General features: G+C 49.3%; 1 protein-coding gene across 10 annotated transcripts in view; it reads left to right on the plus strand.

Annotated features, from left to right (window-relative positions):
- The window catches only part of LRCH3 (leucine rich repeats and calponin homology domain containing 3), a 106,265-nt gene that overhangs the window by 68,854 nt on the left and 14,036 nt on the right, over positions 1 to 23,375 (plus strand). For 4 of the 10 annotated variants that reach the window (XR_009544785.1, XR_009544787.1, XM_060172218.1 and 1 more), the window contains 4 exons: positions 9,175 to 9,223; positions 11,078 to 11,185; positions 15,430 to 15,545; positions 17,965 to 18,102. Coding sequence is in view for 5 of the 10 variants with exons in the window: in XM_060172218.1 (XP_060028201.1) it covers positions 9,175 to 9,223; positions 11,078 to 11,185; positions 15,430 to 15,545; positions 17,965 to 18,102 (411 nt within the window). In the remaining 5 variants the exon portion in view is untranslated. The remainder of the gene's footprint in view (positions 1 to 9,174; positions 9,224 to 11,077; positions 11,186 to 15,429; positions 15,546 to 17,964; positions 18,103 to 23,375) is intronic. The other 6 variants (XR_009544786.1, XM_060172219.1, XM_060172222.1 and 3 more) reach the window with 2 other exon arrangements.

Genomic DNA, 23,375 nt, shown 5'->3' on the forward strand with positions numbered 1-23,375 from the left:
GGGACTTGACAAGCCTTGATGTTCAGCACAGTGTTTTCAGTTCATCTACAAACACATAGCTAGGTCATGCTGGATGTCTGCCATCCACTGTAAGTTTGAACGGTGCGTCCCAGAGGGCCACTCAGTGATACTGGAGGTGCATAAAGCTGATTCCTGGGGCCACATGGAAGGAAGATGGGAAAAGAAGCTGTTTTTTATCTCACTTGGCATTTAACTATGCTTATTTCATTTTGAGAACTTTACATTGCTGAACCTGAAACTCAAGTCTCACTTGAGTTGTTCCCATTGTCTTCTCATAGTAATAATATGTTCATATTTTTGCCAATTTGTTTTTTTTCTCACCTTTCAAAAAAAAGTTTTGTTGGTGATTTAATGTTAACTTACAAGATTATAGAATTTGAGGGGGCAGTTCCACACCAGTCCCACCACCAAAGTCCTGTGCACATCCCCCTCCCCAGCAAGACCCCACAGGATAACAACTCTCATAAGTTAATACTTTTTCCCTTTTTAAAAAATACTTATTTATTCCCTTTTGTTGCCCTTGTTTTATTGTAGTTATTGATGTCGTTGTTGTTGGATAGGACAGAGAGAAATGGAGAGAGGAGGGGAAGACGGGGAGAGCAAGACAGACACCTGCAGACCTGCTTCACTGCCTGTGAAGCGACTCCCCTGCAGGTGGGGAGCCAAGGACTTGAACCAGGGTCCCTACGCTGGTCCTTGTGCTTTGCGCCACCTACGCTTAACCCGCTGTGCTACCGCCTAACTCCCATACTTCTTCCCTTCTTATTCCAACATTTTCTTTATATATATTTAAAATTTTGTTAGTAATTTAATAAGGGCTTTAAAAATGAAAAGATTACAGAATAGTTTCACACTCCATTCACCACCACGTTTTTTTTTTTCTTTGATACAGAAATTGAGAGGGTGGGGAGAGAGAGAGAGAGAGACAGACAGACAGACAGACAGACACACACCTGCAGCCCTGCTTTACCACTTGTGAAGCTTCCCCCTGCGCAGGTGGAGGCCAGGGGCTTGAACCTGGGTCCTTGTGCTCTGTAGTGTGTGCCACTGCCCCTGCCCAGAGTTCTGTTCTTTCCCCTTCCTCCCTCCCTTCCTCCCTTCCTTCCTTCCTCTCTTCCTTCTTTCACCTCCCCCTCTGCCCAGGGATAACCACTAGAGTTTTCACAAAGTCTCAGCAATGGCTTGAGTCCTTTTACTTTTTTCCTTTTTAGCCAGTTTTATGTGTTTCATTTCTGTATATTACACATAAATGTGAAACCATTCAGTAGTTTTCTTTCAGAGAAATGCAGGCCATTTCCTTAACTTTCTGAAGCAAATTACTACTAAAGACTGAAAATTTCTTAGGAACTATGAGTGGCTTCTCATGTACAATTTTGGATTTTCTAGTTGTACTCGTTTTGTCTGAACTGGGTGATGGAGCGGTACCTCAGCTAGAAGCTTGACTCTTGGGCTTAGTGTCTTCAGACCACTGGTTCTTTGTCACTACAAAGTATATCTCTATACTTTCACTGTCTTTCCTGTGAGTAGAGAAGAATTCCTGTCCCCTCCTTGCTTAGAGATGATTTTTTGTTGTTTTACACTTTTTTTCCCCCCTGAGCTCTGTTCAGCTTGGCTGATGGTGGTGCAGGAGAATGAACTTGAGACCTCAGAGCGTCAGGCAGGAGGGCCTCTTCACATAACCCTTATGCTATTTCCCCTACCCGTACAATGTTTTGTAGACAGTAGATCATATTTTAAGTTGTTAAACTCTTTGGGAGAAGGTCATTTTCAGAATCAACTTGTCAACTATGTGGGACATGAGTCTGAAGTGACTTTCCGTGGCCCTTGTGTCAGCATCTCCTTAGCATGTCTGCTTGTGTGTCTGTTGGCAATATGTATGTGTGTCACTTGTTTCTGACAGTGTTTGTGTTTCTCTCCCTCTCCAGTAGATCTCAGCACACTGATGATAGTGCCTTGTTAGTGGTAAGAGCCATGCATGAAATGGAGTCTTCCCTCGCGCTGTCTAAGGATTAACGGACGAGTAGCTTTTCATTGAGGAATAATCATTGAGCAGTTACCAGATGTCCTAAAACAGGATGCGCATCATTGTTAATTGTGAACCAGAGCACTGGCCTGGTCACGGTGGCAGCAGGGACTGAACCTGCAGGGAGGAGCGGAGGCTCGAGCCCACGTCATGCTCATGGTGGCGCGTGTGCTTCATCGGGTGTGCACCACCCGGCCCCCATGAGGCCTCGAGGCCTCTGGCTCTTCAGGCGTGAACGACAGTCTGTCACATGAGCCAGGGCCCCGCCCTCCACTCCGATACGTGGCGTTTACCCATGCTCTGCATGACTCTGCGATTGCCCTGGTACTCTGCAGTGTCTGTCAGGGTTGCCCTGTGGCAAGAGAGGACAGAAAACACTTGCACCCGAATGTGACTTGTGGTCCCAGGTGCACTTCCTTCCTCCCTCCCCCCTTTCCTCTTCTTTTCTTTTAATGTTCTGAGCTACTTAATAACAGTAGTGACTTCTCAAGATTATTCTCCCATACCTTTTTCCCCACCAGGGTTATTGCTGAGGCTTGGAGGCTGAACAGCTCCTCTGCTCGCAGCAGTGATTTCTTTTTCCTCTCCTGCAGACGGCCGCATGGATGGGAGGGAAGGAGGGAGGGAGATACCACACTCCGTGAAGTTCCCCCGTGCGGAACATGTGCCCGTATAGGTGTCTCCTGGGTGTGTGTGTGCACATGGTGGTGTGGTATGTGCATTCCTCCAGACGAGCCCCTGCTGGGCCCTCTACCATTTTAAACGTAGAAGAGCAGGAGCGTGAACCATTGTCGACTGCTATAGCTTACTTCTTTTTTTTTATTTATTTAAAGAAGGAGACATTGGGGGCCGGGCGGGGGCGCGGCGGGTGAGGCGCAGGTGGCGCCAAGCGCGGGGACCGGCATAAGGATCCCGGTTCAAGCCCCCGGCTCCCCACCTGCAGGGGGGTCGCTTCCCAGGCGGTGACGCAGGTCTGCAGGTGTCTGTCTTTCTCTCCCCCTCTCTGTCTTCCCCTCCTCTCTCCATTTCTCTCTGTCCTGTCCAACGACAACAACATCAACAATGGCAATAATAATAATCGTAACGAGGCTACAACAACAAGGGCAACAAAAAGGGGGAAAAATGGCCTCCAGGAGCGGTGGATTCATGGTGCAGGCACTGAGCCCAGCAATCACCCTGGAGGAAAAAAATAAAGGAGACATTAACAAAACCATAGGATAAGAGAGGTACAACTCCACACAATTCCCACCACCCAATCTCTGTATCCCATCCCCTCCCCCGATAGCTTTCCTGTTCTTTATCCAGGGGAGCAGAAGGTGGAAGGTCTGGCTTCTGTAATTGCTTCTCCGCTGAACATGGGTGTTGACAGGTGGATCCATACTCCCAGCCTGTCTCTCTCTTTCCCTAGTGGGGCAGGGCTCTGGGGAAGCGGAGCTCCAGGACACATTGGTGGGGTCGTCTGTCCAGGGAAGTCTGGTCGGCATCCTGCTGGCATGTGGAACCTGGTGGCTGAAAAGAGAGTTAACATGCAAAGCCAAACAAATTGTTGAGCAATCGTGGACCTAAAGGCTGGACTAGTGCAGAGGAAGAGCTGGGGGTCCTCACTGCAGACTGTCGTGCCCTTTTTACAGCTTGCTTCAACACGCATTACTTCTGTTGAGTATGAGTTTTACTAGCAGTCTTACTTCTATCTTCCTTGCAACCAAATTCTAGCCATTTACATACTTTTCCCATCATGTTTGATGTTGGAAAATAGCAGCTAAGAGCCATGTGGCGGCACACTCAGTTAGGTGTGCGTTTTACCAAGCACAAAGACTTGGGTTTGAGCCCTCACTCCCCACCTGCAGGGGACATGTCACGAGTAGTGAAGTGGATCTGCAGATGTCTTATCTGGAAAAAAAAAAACAACTCATGTTCTGGGCAGCTTCTATAAGTAATCGGAGTTCTGTAGCATAGATTTCAGCACTACTGTCTCAGTTTGGTTTTGTCTGAGAGCACTCCTCAGCTCTGGTTGATGGTAGTGCAGGAGATGGAACCTGCAGCTTTGGAGCCCCAGGCATGAGAGTCTCTTTGCAGAACCATTATGGTGTCACCCTCACCCCACGATCTCTAATTACACCCCTGATAAGTCTAACTAGTTGTGTGAGGGTTAGTGAACGGAAGAGGACCCAGGGGAATATGCGCCTACCCTCATGTCATTTGGACATGAAGAGGCATCAGGGAAATGCTGGTCCACCCCTACAATGTAGTGCAGATCCCCCGTCCTTCCTCGCACTTGAGTCAGCAGCCTGAACTGTGATCAGTCTCAGTAGACACTGCGGCGTCCTTACTCACCACAGGCCTGCTCCGGTGCAGTGAAGGTTCTGGCTGGCTCTATTCCCTCAAGGACAGCACAGGGCTCACTCATTTTCCGAACAGCTCTGAGGGTTTCAGTGTTCTTTCTACAGAAGGTCACTTCTAACAGATCATGCCTTTTCTTCCTTGATTAGTGTGGTATGTGGATCAGGATATCTTTAATGATGCAGGTAGAGAGATGTGTATGTGGCCCGGTGTCGAGAGCATTGAACTCTGCAGCCTGAGGTCCACTTTCAGTCTCCGTTGTGCCAGGTGCCAGGACGGTGCTCTGGCGCTCTCTCCTCTCCCTCCATGAATAAGCTACAGCACAGGACCAGGCGGGGGCACCTGCCTGAGCACACACATCACAGTGCCCACGGACCTGGGTTCAAGCCCCTGGTCCCCACCTGCAGGGGCAGAGCTTCATGAGTGGTGAAGCAGGGCTGCAGGTGTCTGTCTCTCTCTCTCTCTCTGCTCCTTCCTCTCAGTTTCTCTATCTCTATCCCATAATAAATAAATAAATAATTCAAAAATTAATTAAAGCATAAAGTCTTGTTTTCTTCTCAGGTTCTACTCTTCACCCCTCAATAGCTTAGCAGACCTTGCAGCAGCGCCAGCTACCTTCCTTCCCCTCCCCTCCCCTCCCCTCCCCTCCCCTCCCCTCCCCTTCCTCTCCTCTCCCCTTCCCCTCCTTTCCCCTCCCCTCCCCTTCTCTGATTGCCTTAGCTAGATCTGCCTGCCTGCCTGCCTGCCTGCCTGACCTTTGCTAAACATAAACGCTGCTTTCTGTTCCTTGTGTTTCTCCTGAAATGTAGTCACTGTCAAGGTGGAATCAAGTGGCCTGTGCTGCTATGCTGCCTCAGTCTTCTGCCTTCCTGCCTTTTAAGGTATCTCCTATTACTGTAACTTCTGGGGCGGGGACAGGGGAGTGTATGTAGGGGAAGTTTTAAGTTGCCAATGGATTGATGAAGCAGCTGGGGTGTGTAGGGTTGCATGAAACATACCTGAGCTTGTAAAACTCAAAATTGTAATGAGTTTAATGTTAATTCTGTTGAGCTTTATTTTAAAAATTATTTATTCCCTTTTGTTGCCCTTGTTTTATTGTTGTAGTTATTGATGTCATTGTTGTTGAATAGGACAGAGAAATGGAGAGAGGAGGGGAAGACAGGGAGAGAAAGACAGACACCTGCAGACCTGCTTCACCACTTTTGAAGTGACCCCCCTGCAGGTGGGGAGCCGGGGGCTCAAACCGGGATCCTTATGCCGGTCCTTGCACTTTGTGCCACCTGTGCTTAACCTGCTGCGCTACCGCCTGACTCCCTTTGTTGAGCTTTTAAAAAGCTTGATCATACCAAAAGCAGTCATAAACCCTACATTAATTTTTTAAGAAACTTTATTATTTTTCCCTTTTGTTGCCCTTGTTGTTTATTGTCGTTGTTGTTATTGTTTTTATTGCTGCTGCTGTTGTTGGATAGAACAGAGAGAAATTGAGAGGAAGGGAGACAGAGAGGGAGAGAGAAAGACAGACACCTGCAGACCTGCTTCACCACCTGTGAAGTGACCCCCCTGCAGGTGGGGAGCCGGGGGTTCGAATGGGAATCCTGATGCCCTTTCCACCATGTGCGCTTAGACCCTCTGTGCTACCACCCGGTTCCCTATGAATTCTTTATATTAAGATTCTGTTTTATGGGAGCCAGGCAGTGGTGCAGCGGGTTAAGTGCACATGACACCAAGCACAAGGAACGGAGTAAGGATCCCTGTTCAAACCCCCGGCTCCCCACCTGCAGGGGAGTCGCTTCACAGGCGGTGAAGCAGGTCTGCAGGTGTCTGTCTTTCTCTCCTCCTCTCTGTCTTCCCCTTCTGTCTCTATTTCTTTCTGTCCTATCCAACAATAATGACAGCAATAACAATAATAATACAGCAACAATGATGATAAACAACAAGGGCAACAAAAGGGAAAATGAATAAATAAAGTTTAAAAAATTTAAAAAAAAGATTCTGTTTTATAAAGTCATTCTCAGGGGCCAGGCGTTAGCACAATGGGTTAAGCACACATGGAACAAAGCTCAAGGACTGGCTCAAGGATCCTGGTTTGAGCCCCTGGCTCCCCACCTGCATGGGGGTCGCCTCACAAGCAGTGAAGCAGGTCTGCAGGTGTCTTTCTCTCCCCCCCCATCTTCCCCATCTCTCTCGATTTCTCTCTGTCCTATCCAACAACAATGACAGCAATAACAATAATAAAAACAGCAACGATGAACAAGGGCAGCAAAAGGGGAAAAAATGGCCTTCAGGAGCAGTGGACTGAGTGTAGGCACCGAGCCCCAGCGACAGCCCTGGAGGCAAAAATGTCATTCTCGTTTTCCTTTTTGGTCACAAGTTTTTATTTTATCTAGTATATACTATCAAATTTGAGGCTGTAATGGGAACACAAAATAATGAGTGAGCTTTACACTGCCAATACCATCTGTAGTAGTAGCCCCTAAACTCTGGCCCCTAGGCCACCTGTTTGTGAAGTCGCTGTCTCTCTCTCTCTCCCGCCCCCTCCCTCCCTCCTTCTCTCTCAGGCCTCCTGTTTGTGAAGTCACTGACTGTCTCTCTCTCTCTCTCTCTCTCTCTCTCCCCCCCCCTCCCTCCCTCCCTCCCTCTCTGGCCCCGAGGCCTCCTGCTTGTGGAGGCTTCCTGTTTGTGAAGTCACTGACTGTCTCTCTCCTCTCCTCTCTCTCTCTCTCTCTCTCTCTCTCTCTCTCTCTCTCCCCCTCCCTCCCTCTCTGGCCCCGAGGCCTCCTGCTTGTGGAGGCTTCCTGTTTCTGAAGTCACTGACTGTCTCTCTCCTCTCCTCTCTCTCTCTCTCTCTCTCTCTCTCCCTCCCTCCCTCCCTCTCTGGCCCCGAGGCCTCCTGCTTGTGGAGGCCTCCTGTTTGTGAAGTCACTGACTGTCTCTCTCTCCTTCTGTCTCTCTCTCCCTCCCTCCCTCTCTGGCCCCGAGGCCTCCTGTTTGTGGAGGCCTCCTGTAGCTGACTTCTCTCTCTCCTTCTCTCTCTCTCTCTCCCTCCCTCCCTCTCTCTCTGGCCCCGAGGCCTCCTGCTTGTGGAGGCCTCCTGTTTGTGAAGTCACTGACTGTCTCTCTCTCCTTCTGTCTCTCTCTCCCTTCCTCCCTCTCTGGCCCCGAGGCCTCCTGTTTGTGGAGGCCTCCTGTTTGTGAAGTCGCTGACACACACACACACTGACCCTGAGGCCTCCTGTTTGTGAAGTCGCTGACTCTCTCTCTCTGGCCTTGAGGCCTCCTGTTTGTTAAATCGCTGACTCTCATTCTCTCTCTCTGTCTCTCTGTCTGTCTGTCTCTCTCTCTCTCTCGCCCCGAGGCCTCCTGTTTGTAAAGTCGCTGACACACAGCCACCCCAGTGGTTCATGGATGGTGTGGCTGTTCTCATACAGCAGAGCTGAGGTGCTTGCTGGGAAGGTTTAAGTAGAGGAGCTACATGTCACCTTCGGAGGCCTTTGGAACTGGCAGCTTCATGTCAGCTTCATGTGATACATTTGAGACCATAGCATTTGTTTTTGTCAGGAAGGTAGTGCTCTCTGTCCTGCACTGGTTTACACTCTGCTTTCCAGAGCTGTTCAGTTTCATGTAAGAATCTCTATGTTTAAAAACTATGGTGATGCCACCTGTCTTCTTAAATACGCTGTGACCCTTTTGTGTGCTATTCCAGTGTGTCACTCCTGTAAGTTTTGACAAGCCTACTTCACAGTCCCCAGCTAGAAATACAACCCTTGGTGGAGCCCGCCTGGCTCTGACATGATGAGGTTCTGCTCTCACAGTCAGTGCCGTTTGCTGTGGAGCTCCTGGCCACCAGTGCTTGGCTGCAGTGCTGCCCCTCTCAGCCTGTGCACATACACCAGCACCCACCTGAGGCCTCGGTGTCTGTGGGTGTCCCAGCTGCAGTTCAGAGAGGTTTGTGGGTTCACCAGTTGCCGATGTCTTGTTTTAGGGAAAGGTCTTTGCTGTTTGCTGTTAATCCATAGCCAGGCCTCCCAGAAGTCTCTCTCACAATGCTTTCCAGCTCTTCTGTCATGTCCTTCTGTCCTTCTAACTGTTGCCTCCAACTTCAGCTCTTTGGATTAAATACCTTTTGCATCTGAGCTCCTTACCTTAACATAGGGGCAGCTATTTGGAGAACTACTGTCAAAATTCTCCCTAAAAGCACATATTTAGTGCCCAGTGAAAAAACTGGTCTAGAGCAGTGAAACTCTTCATAAACCAAGTCTCCGTTTCTCTCCCTCCCCCCTCTGCGCCGACTGTCTGTCTGTCTGTCTCTCTCTCTCTCACACACACACACACACACACACACACACACACACACACACACACACACACACACACCACCTGTCATCTGTAAACAGCTTATTTCCTGAATGAAATAAAGAAACTTCCATCACTTCTTCATAGTACCTTAAATTTGATTTTTCCAGAGGGGAAAGTACTTTAACAACTATATTAGAAAATACTGTTGAATAAAAATTTCATTCTCATGTATTTTCCAGTAAAAATGTTTACTTTGGTTGTGATTATTTTGCATCTGTGATGATAGAAGAATTAAGTATCTTTAGAGAATGTTTTCTGTAAAGCTAAATAATAAGTACTTTTTAACCACATAAAATTAACTCATTACACAAATTCTTATTGCTAGACTTAATTTTGAAGGAGACTGATTTTTCTCTGTTATGATTAAACACGCCATAAATGTAGAGGGTGTACCTTTTCTTGAATAATAGTAATTGATCTTTATTTCTTCACAGAAAGATGACAGATCTTACTCTGTATCAAGTTCACCTACCACAGAAACAGGTAAAGACATCAAACAATCTGGAAGGTGGATCATTAAAAACAACAGCATCCACTATGACCCTGGGTCTATACTCCCAGAGGGTTAAAGAATAGGAAAGCTATCAGGCGAGGAGATGGGATAGAGTTCTGGTGGTGGGAATTGTGTGAAGTTGTATCCCTCTTATCCTATGGCTTAGTCAATGTTTCCTTTTGATAAATAAATAAATAAACAAACCAGCATCCATACACTACTTACCAGGTTTTTTCTGTTCAATTACTTCCTAAGATTGTTGTGACTTATCTTTTTTGAGATGGTGAATCAGGTACAAATTGGGGACTTTCTGTACATTTCCCTTTTTAAAGCTTATTTATTTATTTGATAATTTCTCAGAGAAATTGAGAGGGGTAAGGAGGTAAGGGAGTAGGGGCAGCATAATGATTATGCAAAGTGACTCTCATGCTTGAGTCTCTGAAGTCCCAAATACAATCCCCTGCACCACCATCAGCCAGAGCTGAGCAGGGGTCTGGTAAAAGAAGAGAAGTAAATAGAGAAAAGAAAGATCAATTAAAATTTTAAAAAGAGAGGGAGAGAGGCAGAGACACTGCAGCCCTGCTTTACCTGTCATGAAGCTTCCCTCCTACAGGTGGGAGCTGGGGACTTGAACTTGGGTCCTTGTGAATAGTAGTATGTGTGCTCAACCAGGTACACTACCACCCAGCCCCCACGTTTTTCTGTTTATTAAATATTGATTGTGATTACCAGAAATAACATGACAGTTAAAAATTCATAGTAGGGAGTCAGGGGTTAAGCGCATGGTGGCGCAAAGCGCAAGGACCGGCGTAAGGATCCTGGTTCGAGCCCCCGGCTCCCCACCTGCAGGGGAGTCGCTTCACAGGCTGTGAAGCAGGTCTGCAGATGTCTTGTCTTTCTCTCCCCCTCTCTGTCTTCCCCTCCTCTCTCCATTTCTCTCTGTCCTATCCAACAATGACGACATCAATAATAAATAATAACAACAACAATAAAACAACAAGGGCAACAAAAGGGAATAAATATTTTTAAAAGAAGAAAAAAGAAAAAAATTCATAGTAGTAAAACATTGGATTCTCAAGCATGAAATCCTGAGTTCAATCTCCAGCATCACATGTGCCAATGACATTCTGGTTCTCTGTACCTTTTATTAATAAGTAAATCAATCTTTAACAAATTCATATAGGCACACTTATGGCTCTTAGGATAATTTTCATATATATTTATAGATAGAGATATATATGATGTACATACATATTTAAGGTTTTAAATTTTTCACTTTTTAGTCTTTTTTAATATTTTATTTATTTTGTTTAAGACAAAAATTGAAAGGGAAGGGGAAGCTAGATAGAGACAGATAGATAGATACCTACAGCCCTGCTTTACCACTTTGGAAACTTCCCCTCTGCAGGTGAGAACTGGGGGCCTGAACCCGTGTCCTTGCACATGTAGGGAACCCCAGCCAGCCAGGTCCCCACTGCTCTGCTCTAGGCTGTGGTGCTGTCAGGGATGGAACCTGGGACTTTAGGGTCTTAGGCAGAGATTTTCACATAGTCATTATGCCATCACCTTTTTTTTTTTTTCTTAATATTTATTTGAGAGAGGAAGGGAGTAGGAGTTAGAGTGATAACAACTCTGGCCTATGGCATTGCCAAGAATTGAACCTATGACTTCGGGAGCCTTAGGCATAAAATCTAGTACTCTACCAAACTGGGCTAAACAAAGTTATATTGCATTTGATGTTGTTTCCATAATGGTTTTTGCTACTATTGAGCACTTGGGACATGTAGGTTGTTTATTTTTCTTCTGTCTCATTTAATCTTGTCTGCTTTTCCATGCTGGTCTAGTCCATCACTCTCCTGCATATTCTTCTCCTGCTACTACCCAGAGGCACCAGCCCCAACGCCCGGAAAGCTTCCTTTTCCGAACAACTGTCAGGAAAGAAACAAGCAGAGGTAGGCATCAGTGACATTCTGAAGGGGTGGAGGAAGATTGGGAGGTCACTTGGCAACCGAGCACGTACTGCCTTGAGTGCCTGCCAACACTGCACAGAGACACAGGGGCTAAAACATCAGGGCCTCCATGTGCCGCCAGCACTGCACAGAGACACGGGGGCTAAAACATCAGGGCCTCCATGTGCCGCCCGACACTGCACTGAGACACGGGGGCTAAAGCATCAGGGCCTCCATGTGCTGCCAGCACTGCACTGAGACACGGGGGCTAAAGCATCAGGGCCTCCATGTGCCGCCCGGCACTGCACTGAGACACGGGGGCTAAAGCATCAGGGCCTCCATGTGCCGCCCGGCACTGCACTGAGACACGGGGGCTAAAGCATCAGGGCCTCCATGTGCCGCCAGCACTGCACTGAGACACGGGGGCTAAAGCATCAGGGCCTCCATGTGCTGCCAACACTGCACTGAGACACGGGGGCTAAAGCATCAGGGCCTCCATGTGCTGCCAACACTGCACTGAGACACGGGGGCTAAAGCATCAGGGCCTCCATGTGCTGCCAGCACTGCACAGAGACACGGGGGCTAAAGCATCAGGGCCTCCATGTGCCGCCAGCACTGCACAGAGACACGGGGGCTAAAGCATCAGGGCCTCCATGTGCTGCCAGCACTGCACTGAGACACGGGGGCTAAAGCATCAGGGCCTCCATGTGCCGCCCGGCACTGCACTGAGACACGGGGGCTAAAGCATCAGGGCCTCCATGTGCTGCCAACACTGCACAGAGACACAGGGGCTAAAACATCAGGGCCTCCATGTGCTGCCAGCACTGCACTGAGACACGGGGGCTAAAGCATCAGGGCCTCCATGTGCTGCCAGCACTGCACAGAGACACGGGGGCTAAAGCATCAGGGCCTCCATGTGCCGCCCGACACTGCACTGAGACACGGGGGCTAAAGCATCAGGGCCTCCATGTGCTGCCAGCACTGCACTGAGACACGGGGGCTAAAGCATCAGGGCCTCCATGTGCCGCCCGACACTGCACTGAGACACGGGGGCTAAAGCATCAGGGCCTCCATGTGCTGCCAACACTGCACAGAGACACGGGGGCTAAAGCATCAGGGCCTCCATGTGCCGCCCAGCACTACACTGAGACACGGGGGCTAAAGCATCAGGGCCTCCATGTGCTGCCAGCACTGCACTGAGACACGGGGGCTAAAGCATCAGGGCTTCCATGTGCTGCCATCACTGCACTGAGACACGGGGGCTAAAGCATCAGGGCCTCCATGTGCTGCCATCACTGCACTGAGACACGGGGGCTAAAGCATCAGGGCCTCCATGTGCCGCCCAGCACTGCACTGAGACACGGGGGCTAAAGCATCAGGGCCTCCATGTGCCGCCCGGCACTGCACTGAGACACGGGGGCTAAAGCATCAGGGCCTCCATGTGCCGCCAGCACTGCACTGAGACACGGGGGCTAAAGCATCAGGGCCTCCATGTGCCGCCCGGCACTGCACTGAGACACGGGGGCTAAAGCATCAGGGCCTCCATGTGCCGCCCGACACTGCACTGAGACACGGGGGCTAAAGCATCAGGGCCTCCATGTGCCGCCCAGCACTACACTGAGACACGGGGGCTAAAGCATCAGGGCCTCCATGTGCCGCCAGCACTGCACTGAGACACGGGGGCTAAAGCATCAGGGCCTCCATGTGCCGCCAGCACTGCACAGAGACACGGGGGCTAAAGCATCAGGGCCTCCATGTGCCGCCCGGCACTGCACTGAGACACGGGGGCTAAAGCATCAGGGCCTCCATGTGCCGCCAGCACTGCACTGAGACACGGGGGCTAAAGCATCAGGGCCTCCATGTGCTGCCAGCACTGCACTGAGACACGGGGGCTAAAGCATCAGGGCCTCCATGTGCCGCCCGACACTGCACTGAGACACGGGGGCTAAAGCATCAGGGCCTCCATGTGCTGCCAGCACTGCACTGAGACATGGGGGCTAAAGCATCAGGGCTTCCATGTGCTGCCATCACTGCACTGAGACACGGGGGCTAAAGCATCAGGGCCTCCATGTGCTGCCAGCACTGCACTGAGACACGGGGGCTAAAGCATCAGGGCCTCCATGTGCCGCCCGGCACTGCACTGAGACACGGGGGCTAAAGCATCAGGGCCTCCATGTGCCGCCCGGCACTGCACTGAGACACGGGGGCTAAAGCATCAGGGCCTCCATGTGCCGCCCGGCACTGCACTGAGACACGGGGGCTAAAGCATCAGGGCCTCCATGTGCCGCCCGGCACTGCACTGAGACACGGGGGCTAAAGCATCAGGGCCTCCATGTGCCGCCCGGCACTGCACTGAGACACGGGGGCTAAAGCATCAGGGCCTCCATGTCCCTCCCAGCGTTGCACAGAGACACGGGGGCTAAAGTAAGCTGAGAAGGAAAACCAGAAGTGCTGAGAGTTGGACGGTAGCGCAGCGGGTTAAGCGCAGATGGTGCAAAGCGCAAGGACTGGCGTAAGGATCCCAGTTCAAGCCCCCGGCTCCCCACCTGTAAGGGAGTTGCTTCACAGGCGGTGAAGTAGGTCTGCAGGTGTCTCTGTCTTTCTCTCCCCCTCTGTCTACCCCTCCTGTCCATTTCTCTCTGTCCTATCCAACAACAACGACATCAATAACAAGGGCAACAAAAGGGAATAAATAAATATTAAAAAAAAAAAAAGAAAACCAGATGTGCTGTGGTTTGATGACAGAATCTCCCGTGACTAAGTCTCGCTTTCTGAACGATGCCCACATGTATTCCAAAGGCTGTGAAGAAGCGTGACAGAATCATTGTTCATAATAGCCCTGCACTGAATGCTTCTTGAAGTAGAGCGGACATGTAACTGATGTGCTTGTGCCGTGGGCTGCCCTGCGCAGTGACGCAGCGCACAGAGCGCTGGACTCCACAGCTCCAGGTCCTGAGTTCCAGCCCTGGCATCACATGTGCCAGAGTAACACTTCAGTTCTCTCTCTCGTCAACAAATCCTTTTTAGGGCTGAGTGGTGGCACATCTAATAGAGCGCACATGTTGCCATGCACAAGGACCCAAGTTCAAGCCCCTGGTCCCCACCTGCAGGGAGGAGGCTTCACAAGTGGTGAAGCAGGGCTGCAGGTATCTCTGTCCTCTTCCCTCTCTACCTCCCCCTTCCCTCTCCACTTCTCTCTATCCAATAAATAAATATTTTTTAAATACTTAGACAATGGGATAACATAGTAAATAATGAAATACATTTTCTGGGGCTCTCTGCTCTGTCATGCGTGTGACCTAGGGTCCGGCAGGCCCCACTGCAACAGTGGGGGTTCAGTGCCACCCTCACTCTCCCCCTGCTGCCTCTGCCTTGTTTCTGTCTTTGTCTAGATGGGGGCAAACACAAAAATATGTATATACACAGTATGGTATAATTTATAGGAAGTTCAGAATGGGTAAACACTCCATTACAGGTCAGAAAGTCCATAGTTAGAATCTGTGGTCTTAGATGTAACCCTTGGGTTCTGATGGATAGGGAATCTAAGAGGGTACTGGGTGTTGGTAGCATTATATCACTGACCTGGGTGTGTTCACTTTGTAATGATAATTGGACTGTATGTTCAGAGTTTGTATAGTTTTCTGTGTGTGCGTTGTTGGTTTTATTAGTGAGAAAGATGGGAGAAAGATCTAGACATCACTGTGGTACATGTGCTGTCAGGGCTCAAACTCTGGACCTCATGCTTGAGAGTCTACTGTTTTAGCCACTGCACCACCTCCAGGCCACATATATGTTGTTTTTCAGCAAAAGTATATTAAATGAATATAATCAGACAAAAGTAATTTATCCTAATGGATAATGTATATTTGGTCCTTTTTGTTTATAATATTTCCTCTATTAAATTTTCCATTTTGAAAGCCTTTATTAGAATGTTTTTCAGTGTTGGGGAATAAAGTCAGAACATGTGTGTAATACTGCTGAGCCATCACTCATGTCCAGTTTTTATTCTGTATTTTTAGAGTAAAAGGTAGAATGGTGACACTGACAATACAGAGCACCACCTGCTTTTGTGCTTGGTGTTGACCTTAGTGCTTCCATGTGTTGCCAGGGAACAGGCACAGAGCCTCAGCTGTGGAGGACATGCACTCTACCCTAAGTCAGTCAGCTGTGAACTGTGCTACACTTCAGGGGGACTGGAATCATTCAGATCTGAATAGAGCTGTCTTACAGACTGATGTGTATTGTAGGCCATGCTTCACCCCTTTCACCAGCTGTCCTTGCAACTGATTCTACGGAACCCTTACTAAGGCAGAATCCAAAGCAGAGAGAGGAAGAGCTGGAATTAATAGACCTGCTACGCAAGGTACGTATATTACCTGCTAGTCCACAGTCTCCAGTCCTCCTATACCTGTGAGTCCACTGTCTTGGGTCCTCCTACTTATTACCTGTGAGTCCACTGTCTCGGGTCCTCCTATACCTGCTAGTCCACTATCTCTGGTCCTCCTATACCTGGGAGTCCACAGTCTTGGGTCCTCCTATACCTGCTAGTCCACTATCTCTGGTCCTCCTATACCTGGGAGTCCACAGTCTCGGGTCCTCCTATACCTGGGAGTCCACTGTCTCTGGTCCTCCTCAGTATTACCTGTGAGTCCACTGTCTCTGGTCCTCCTATTTATTACCTGTCAGTCCACTGTCTCCGGTCCTCCTATTACCTGTCAGTCCACTGTCTCCGGTCCTCCTATTACCTGTCAGTCCACTGTCTCTGGTCCTCCTATTACCTGTCAGTCCACTGTCTCAGGTCCTCCTATTACCTGTGAGTCTACTATCTCTGATCCTCCTATTACCTGTGAGTCCACCGTCTCTGGTCCTCCTATTACCTGTGAGTCCACTATCTCTGATCCTCCTATTACCTGTGAGTCCACCGTCTCTGGTCCTCCTGTTACCTGTGAGTCCACTATCTCTGATCCTCCTATTACCTGTGAGTCCACTATCTCTGATCCTCCTATTACCTGTGAGTCCACCGTCTCTGGTCCTCCTATTTATTACCTGTGAGTCCACTGTCTCTGGTCCTCCTATATATTACCTGGGAGTCCACTGTCTCTGGTCCTCCTATTTATTACCAGTGAGTCCACTGTCTCTGGTCCTCCTACTTATTACCTGTGAGTCCACTCTCTGGTCCTCCTCATTATTACCTGTGAGTCCACTGTCTCCAGTCCTCCTATTACCTGTGAGTCCACTGTCTTTGGTCCTCCTATTACCTGTCAGTCCACTGTCTCCGGTCCTCCTATTACCTGTGAGTCCACTGTCTCCAGTCCTCCTATTTATTACCTGTGAGTCCACTGTCTCTGGTCCTCCTACTTGTTACCAGTGAGTCCACTGTCTCGGGTCCTCCTATTACCTGTGAGTCCACTGTCTCTGGTCCTCCTCATTATTACCTTTGAGTCCACTGTCTCCAGTCCTCCTATTACCGGTGAGTCCACTGTCTCTGGTCCTCCTATTTATTACCTGTGAGTCCACTGTCTCTGGTCCTCCTATTACCTGTGAGTCCACTGTCTTGGGTCCTCCTACTTATTACCTGTGAGTCCACTGTCTCTGGTCCTCCTATTACCTGTGAGTCCACTGTCTCTGGTCCTCCTATTACCTGTGAGTCCACAGTCTCTGGTCCTCCTATTACCTGTGAGTCCACTGTGTCTGGTCCTCCTATTACCTGTCAGTCCACTGTCTCCGGTTCTCCTGTTACCTGTGAGTCCACCATCTCTGGTCCTCCTATTACCTGTGAGTCCACCGTCTTGGGACCTTCTGTTACCTGTCAGTCTACCGTCTCTGGTCCTCCTATTACCTGTGAGTCCACCGTCTCTGGTCCTCCTATTTATTACCTGTGAGTCCACCGTCTCTGGTCCTCCTATTTATTACCTGTGAGTCCACCGTCTCTGGTCCTCCTATTTATTACCTGTGAGTCCACCGTCTCTGGTCCTCCTATTTATTACCTGTGAGTCCACCGTCTCTGGTCCTCCTATTTATTACCTGTGAGTCCACTGTCTCTGGTCCTCCTATTTATTACCTGTGAGTCCACTGTCTCCGGTCCTCGTATTACCTGTCAGTCCACTGTCTCCGGTCCTCCTATTACCTGTCAGTCCACCGTCTCCGGTCCTCCTATTACCTGTCAGTCCACCGTCTCCGGTCCTCCTATTACCTGTCAGTCCACCGTCTCCGGTCCTCCTATTACCTGTCAGTCCACCATCTCCGGTCCTCCTATTACCTGTCAGTCCACCGTCTCCGGTCCTCCTATTACCTGTCAGTCCACCGTCTCCGGTCCTCCTTTTACCTGTCAGTCCACCGTCTCCGGTCCTCCTATTTCCTGTCAGTCCACCGTCTCCGGTCCTCCTATTACCTGTCAGTCCACCGTCTCCGGTCCTCCTATTACCTGTCAGTCCACCGTCTCCGGTCCTCCTATTACCTGTCAGTCCACCGTCTCCGGTCCTCCTATTACCTGTCAGTCCACCGTCTCCGGTCCTCCTATTTCCTGTCAGTCCACCATCTCCGGTCCTCCTATTACCTGTCAGTCCACCATCTCCGGTCCTCCTATTACCTGTCAGTCCACCGTCTCCGGTCCTCCTATTACCTGTCAGTCCACCGTCTCCGGTCCTCCTATCACCTCCTTGAGTTACTGGCTTTGTGTTTTCTTTTTGCTTGTCTTGATTTAGAATTAAATATACTCCTTTGTCATGTCACTGTCCTGTGTCCCCAGTGTAACCAGTTTTCCATTTCTCTTTGTCTTTTAGCATATTGAATATCGGTTGAAAGTCTCTCTGCCTAATGATCTTGGAGCAGCCCTGACTGATGGCGTCGTTCTTTGCCATTTGGCAAATCACGTGAGGCCTCGTTCTGTTCCGAGCATTCACGTCCCCTCGCCCGCTGTTGTGAGTGTGCAGTTGGGAAGGCCATTACTCGTGAGGCAGCTGTTCAGGGTGGCAGCCGGCAAGGTGCAGGATGCTCGGCATGCAGATGGACAGCTGCTACAGCTGACTCATTGCTGCTAGAAAGCAGAGGGTGTCAGTCGCCTTAAGAGCCTGGGACTGGTGTGAGGGAGGAGCCTCAGGGTCAGTAGGACCACCTGCCCTGCCTGCAGACTTGGCAGGAGCCCTCTCAGAACGGGTAACACTGGGGCTAATTTTTAAAAGGAAATGACTATTTTTATTATAGTCGTGTATTTTTACACAAGAAAAATTGTTTTTCAAGCCTTTTCACAGTGAGCATTCCTATGTAGGAGTTTGGCAGCATGAAAACACAGAAGAAAGGGGCCGGGCAGTGGCGCACCTAGTTAAGCACACAGCGTGCGAAGCAAAGGGCCTGGCTCCCCACCTGCAGGAATCTCTCTTTCTCCCCTCCGGGCAGTGGCGCACCTAGTTAAGCACACAGCGTGCGAAACAAAGGGCCTGGCTCCCCACCTGCAGGTGTCTCTCTTTCTCCCCTCCGGGCAGTGGCGCACCTAGTTAAGCACACAGCGTGCGAAGCAAAGGGCCTGGCTCCCCACCTGCAGGTGTCTCTCTTTCTCCCTCCTCTCAGTCTCTCTCTGTCCTGTTTTTTTAGTTTAAATTATATAAAATCAAAAAATAGAAAATATCAACAAAACCATAGACTAAGAAGGGTTGAAATTCCACACCTTTCCCACCACCAGAGTTCCGTGTCCCCTCCCCTCCACTGTGAGCTTCCCTGGGAGTCTGGACCCAGGGTCATGATGGAGAGCAGAAGGTGGGAGGCCTGGCTTCTGTCACTGCTTCTCTGATGGGCATGGGCGTTGGCAGGATCCACACCCCAGCCTGTCCCCATCTTTCCCTGCTGACTCAGGCCTCTGGAGAGGTGGGGCTCAGGGTACATTGGTGAGGTCGTCTGTCCAGGCGAGTCAGGTGGGCGGCCTGGTAGCATCTGCAGCTTGGTGTTGGGAAGATGTCTCCCTTTGCTTCCTCCTTTCTTGTGGGACTCGGTTCAGTAGTTCTTGTAAGGCGGGGTTGATTGTGGCAGATTCCATTAGTTCTTGAATATTTGAGAAAACCTTTATTTTTCCTTCATACCTGAAGGATAATTTTGCAGGTTACTATATTTGTGGCTAAATTCCCTCTCTTTTAGAACTTTGAATATGTCATTCCACTCTCTTCTCTGTCCTATTTAAAAAAAGGAAAAAAACCCACCAGAAGTGGTGGATTCGTAGTGCTGACACCAAGCCCCAGCAATAACCTTGGAGGAAGAAAAATAAATAAATAAATAAATAAAGATGGTCCGGCGGTAGCACAGCGGGTTAAGTACATATAACACAAAGCACAAGGACCGGCGTGAGGATCCCGGTTCGAGCCCCCGCCTCCCCACCTACAGAGGAGTCACTTCACAGGCAGTGAAGCAGGTCTGCAGGTGTCTGTCTTTCTCTCCCCCTCTGTCTTCCTCTCCTCTCTCCATTTCTCTCTGTCCTTAACTCATAAGTTTAAGGCATTCTCTCTGTCCTATCCAACAATGATGACATCAATAATCACTACAACAAAAAATACAATAACAATTTTTAAAAAAGGCAACAAAAGGGAAAATAAATATTAAAAAAAGAGATAGAGAAGAAAGCATTCCAGGGAGTCGGGCGGTAGTGCACGTGGCGCGAAGCGCAAGGACCATTGTAAGGATCCTGGTTTGAGCCCCCGGCTCCCCACCTGCAGGGGAGTCGCTTCACAGGTGGTGAAACAGGTCTGCAGGTGTCCTATCTTTCTCTCCCTCTCTCTGTCTTCCCCTCCTCTCCATTTCTCTCTGTCCTATCCAACAACGAAGACAGACAGCAATAATAACTACAACAATAAAACAAGAGCAACAAAAAGGGAATAAATAAATATTAGGGGGGAAAAAAGAAAGCATTCCAGGCCTCATATTCCTAGATCCAAAAGCAAATAAAGGCCTAGTGCCTCAGGCCTGTGTTTCCATAGTCATTATGCTACCCCTTCAGCCCATCCAGGGATTCTTAAAATGTCAGAATAGATTATGCATAAGATACAAGTACAAGGGAGTTGGGCTGTAGCGCAGCGGGTTAAGCGCAGGTGGCGCAAGGACTGCATAAGGATCCCGGTTCGAACCCTGGCTCCCCACCTGCAGGGGAGTCACTTCACAGGTGGTGAAGCAGGTCTGCAGGTGTCTATCTTTCTCTCCCCCTCTCTGTCTTCCCCTCCTCTCTCCATTTCTCTCTGTCCTATCCAACAACGACAACAGTAATAACTACAACAATAAACAAGGGCAACAAAAGGGAATAAATAAATAAAAATAAATATAAAAAAAGAATATTTAAAAAAAAAGATACAAGTACAGCTTACTGAGAGGGGACAGCATAATGGTGATGAGAAATATTTCCATGCCTAAGGCTCTAACTTCCCAAGTTCAGTCCCCAGGATCACCACTGACCAAAGCTGAGCAGTGGTGTAGTTAAAATTAAGGAAAAAATAAGTAAGGTTTGTGGGGCGGTAAGCTAAACAAGTAAATACAGTTTCATATGCCATGAGATTTGTGCCATGTCAGGGTATAGTTAGAATGTAAGGATGCAGTGAGAAAACTGAGGAGAAGACAGTGCTTACACCTGCCATGTGGAGCGAGGAATCCGTCTGGGATGGCAGTGGCATGATCTGCTGACCAAGCTGAGGTCCAGAAAGAGGGACCGTCCACTAACCACCACGGCCAGGGTTTCTGTAGACTGCTGGCCAGAGGGTGTCGGCAGCAGGCTGGTGCCCCACTAAAGAGCGAGCGAGCGAGCTTTGGGCTGGGTTCCTTTCCTTTCAAACATCTGTTGTAGAGAACAGGGGCCCAGCTGGTGACACACCTGGTTAAGTGCACAGATCACCATGCGCAAGGACCCGGGTTCGAGCCCCAACTCCCAAACAGTGGAACAGGGCAGCAGGTGTCTCTCTCCCTATGTCCTCCTCCTCTCTCAATTTCTCTCTGTCCTGTCAAATAAAAAAAATAGAAATAAAAAATGCCTGCTGGGGGGGTCGGGCGGTGGCGCAGTGGGTTAAGCGCATGTGGCGCAAAGCACAAGGACCGTGTAAGGATCCTGGTTCGAGCCCCCAGCTCCCCACCTGCAGGGGAGTCGCTTCACAGGCGGTGAAGCAGGTCTGCAGGTGTCTGTCTTTCTCTCCCATTCTCTGTCTTCCCCTCCTCTCTCCATTTCTCTCTGTCCTATCCAACAACAAATTGCGTCAACAAGGGCAATAATAATAGCCACAACGAAGCTACAACAAGGGCAACAAAAGGGGGAAAAAAAATGGCCTCCAGGAGCGGTGGATTCATGGTGCAGGCACCGAGCCCAGCAATAACCCTGGAGGAGGAAAAAAAAAAAACTGCCTGCTGGGAACAGTGGATTAGTTGTGCAAGCGCTGAGCCCCAGCCATAACCCTGGTGGTAATAAAAAGATAATGATAATAAATATTAAATTTGAAAACAGTACAGGGACACTCATAAACCTGTCCTTAGATCTGGTGTCTAGCACATTTGCCATTTAGCTTTTTCTGTGCCTTGCGTTTCTGCATCGCCAAGACCTTGCACAGCTGAGCTTTGGCCATGCTGAGCTGCCTTTTCATTCAGTTAAGAGTAAAGAGGGCACTGCCCAAGTTTCTGTCCCCTCTCTCTCTGGGACTGGTGTGTGTGCTCTACTGGTCCTGCACTGCCCAGCACCTGTCTTGGTTGGACAAACACAGAAAGGCAGAGTCTGCTAGGAATGGTCATGCCAGTTGTGCAGATGCAAAGCCCTGACCTATACACACTTTTTATTTTGAAAACTGCCCAGCCCTGGCATATGATGGTGCTGAGACGTGAGCCTGAGAGGGTCAGAGCCTCAGACAGGGGAGTCATCTCATAACCATTCTGCCATCTCCCCAGCTTGAAATCCAAAAAGTTTAAGGAGTTGGCCAGTAGCTTTCTTGGGCTGTGCTGCTTTGCCATGTGTGTTACCCAGGGCCGAGCCCAGCTCCCACCACATGGAAGGAAACTTCAGCACAGTGGTTTCTTTCTGCCGCCACCCTACCTCTTTGACTAAGTTAGAAAAGAAAAAAATGCAATATTATCATAGAATGGAAGCCAGGCATATTTATGAGCAAAGGGTTACTGGAAGTGAAGCAGCCTGACTGTGATCTCATCTGAATGGTGAATACCCATACTAGTTCTTCAGCTTTCCTTAATGTTTATTGCTTAAAGTTGAGGAAAATTAAGCGGTCATGCCCCAGGTCTCACTTTATAGCTCTTATTTGCTTTTAAAACCGACAGTCAAAGGAGTCGGGCAGTAGCGCACGTGGCGCAAAGCGCAAGGACTGGCATAAGGATCCCGGTTCGAGCCCTCACTCCCCACCTGCAGGGCAGGTCTGCAGGTGTCTGTCTTTCTCTCCCCCTCTCTGTCTTCCCCTCCTCTCTCCATTTCTCTCTGTCCTATCCAACAATGATGACAACAATAATAACTACAACAATAAAAACAACAAGGGCAACAAAAAGGAAATAAATATTTTTAAAAAATGACAGTCAAAGCCAAATACCTAATATAGGGAGGGCAAGCTGTGGCCCATGGGGTAGGAGACAGCTCACTCAGCAGGGCCTGCACCTTCCTGTGTCACAGCCCCAGCTTCATGACAGCAGGGAGGCCTGCACCTTCCTGTGTCACGGCCCCAGCTTCATGACAGCAGGGGGGCCTGCACCTTCCTGTGTCACGGCCCCAGCTTCATGACAGCAGGGGGGCCTGCACCTTCCTGTGTCACGGCCCCAGCTTCATGACAGCAGGGAGGCTCTGGGCATGCTGGAGCAGTGTTCTGGTGTCTGTGCTCTCCCCCCCAAACCTAAAATTAACAAAAAAGAGAGGTAGAAAGGGAGGCTGGGGTATAATTCAACTGGTAGACTTTGAATTTTCATACTTGAGGTTCCTGGTTCAATACCCAAACCATATGTGCCAGAGTAGTACTTTGGCTCCTCTCCCTCCCTCCCTCTCTCTCTTTTTAAATATTTGTTTAAAATTATCTTTATTTTATTTATTGGATAGAATCAGCCAGAAAGGGAGAAAGACAGAGACACCCGCAGCACTGCTTCACCACTCGCAAAGCTTTCCCTCTGCAGGTGGGGACTGAGGACTTGAACCTTGGTCCTTGTGCATTATAACACGCGCTCAACCAAGTGCACTACCATCCAGCCCCAT

Source organism: Erinaceus europaeus, chromosome 14, assembly GCF_950295315.1.
Source record: "Erinaceus europaeus chromosome 14, mEriEur2.1, whole genome shotgun sequence".
NCBI classification, from domain to species: Eukaryota; Metazoa; Chordata; class Mammalia; order Eulipotyphla; family Erinaceidae; genus Erinaceus; species Erinaceus europaeus.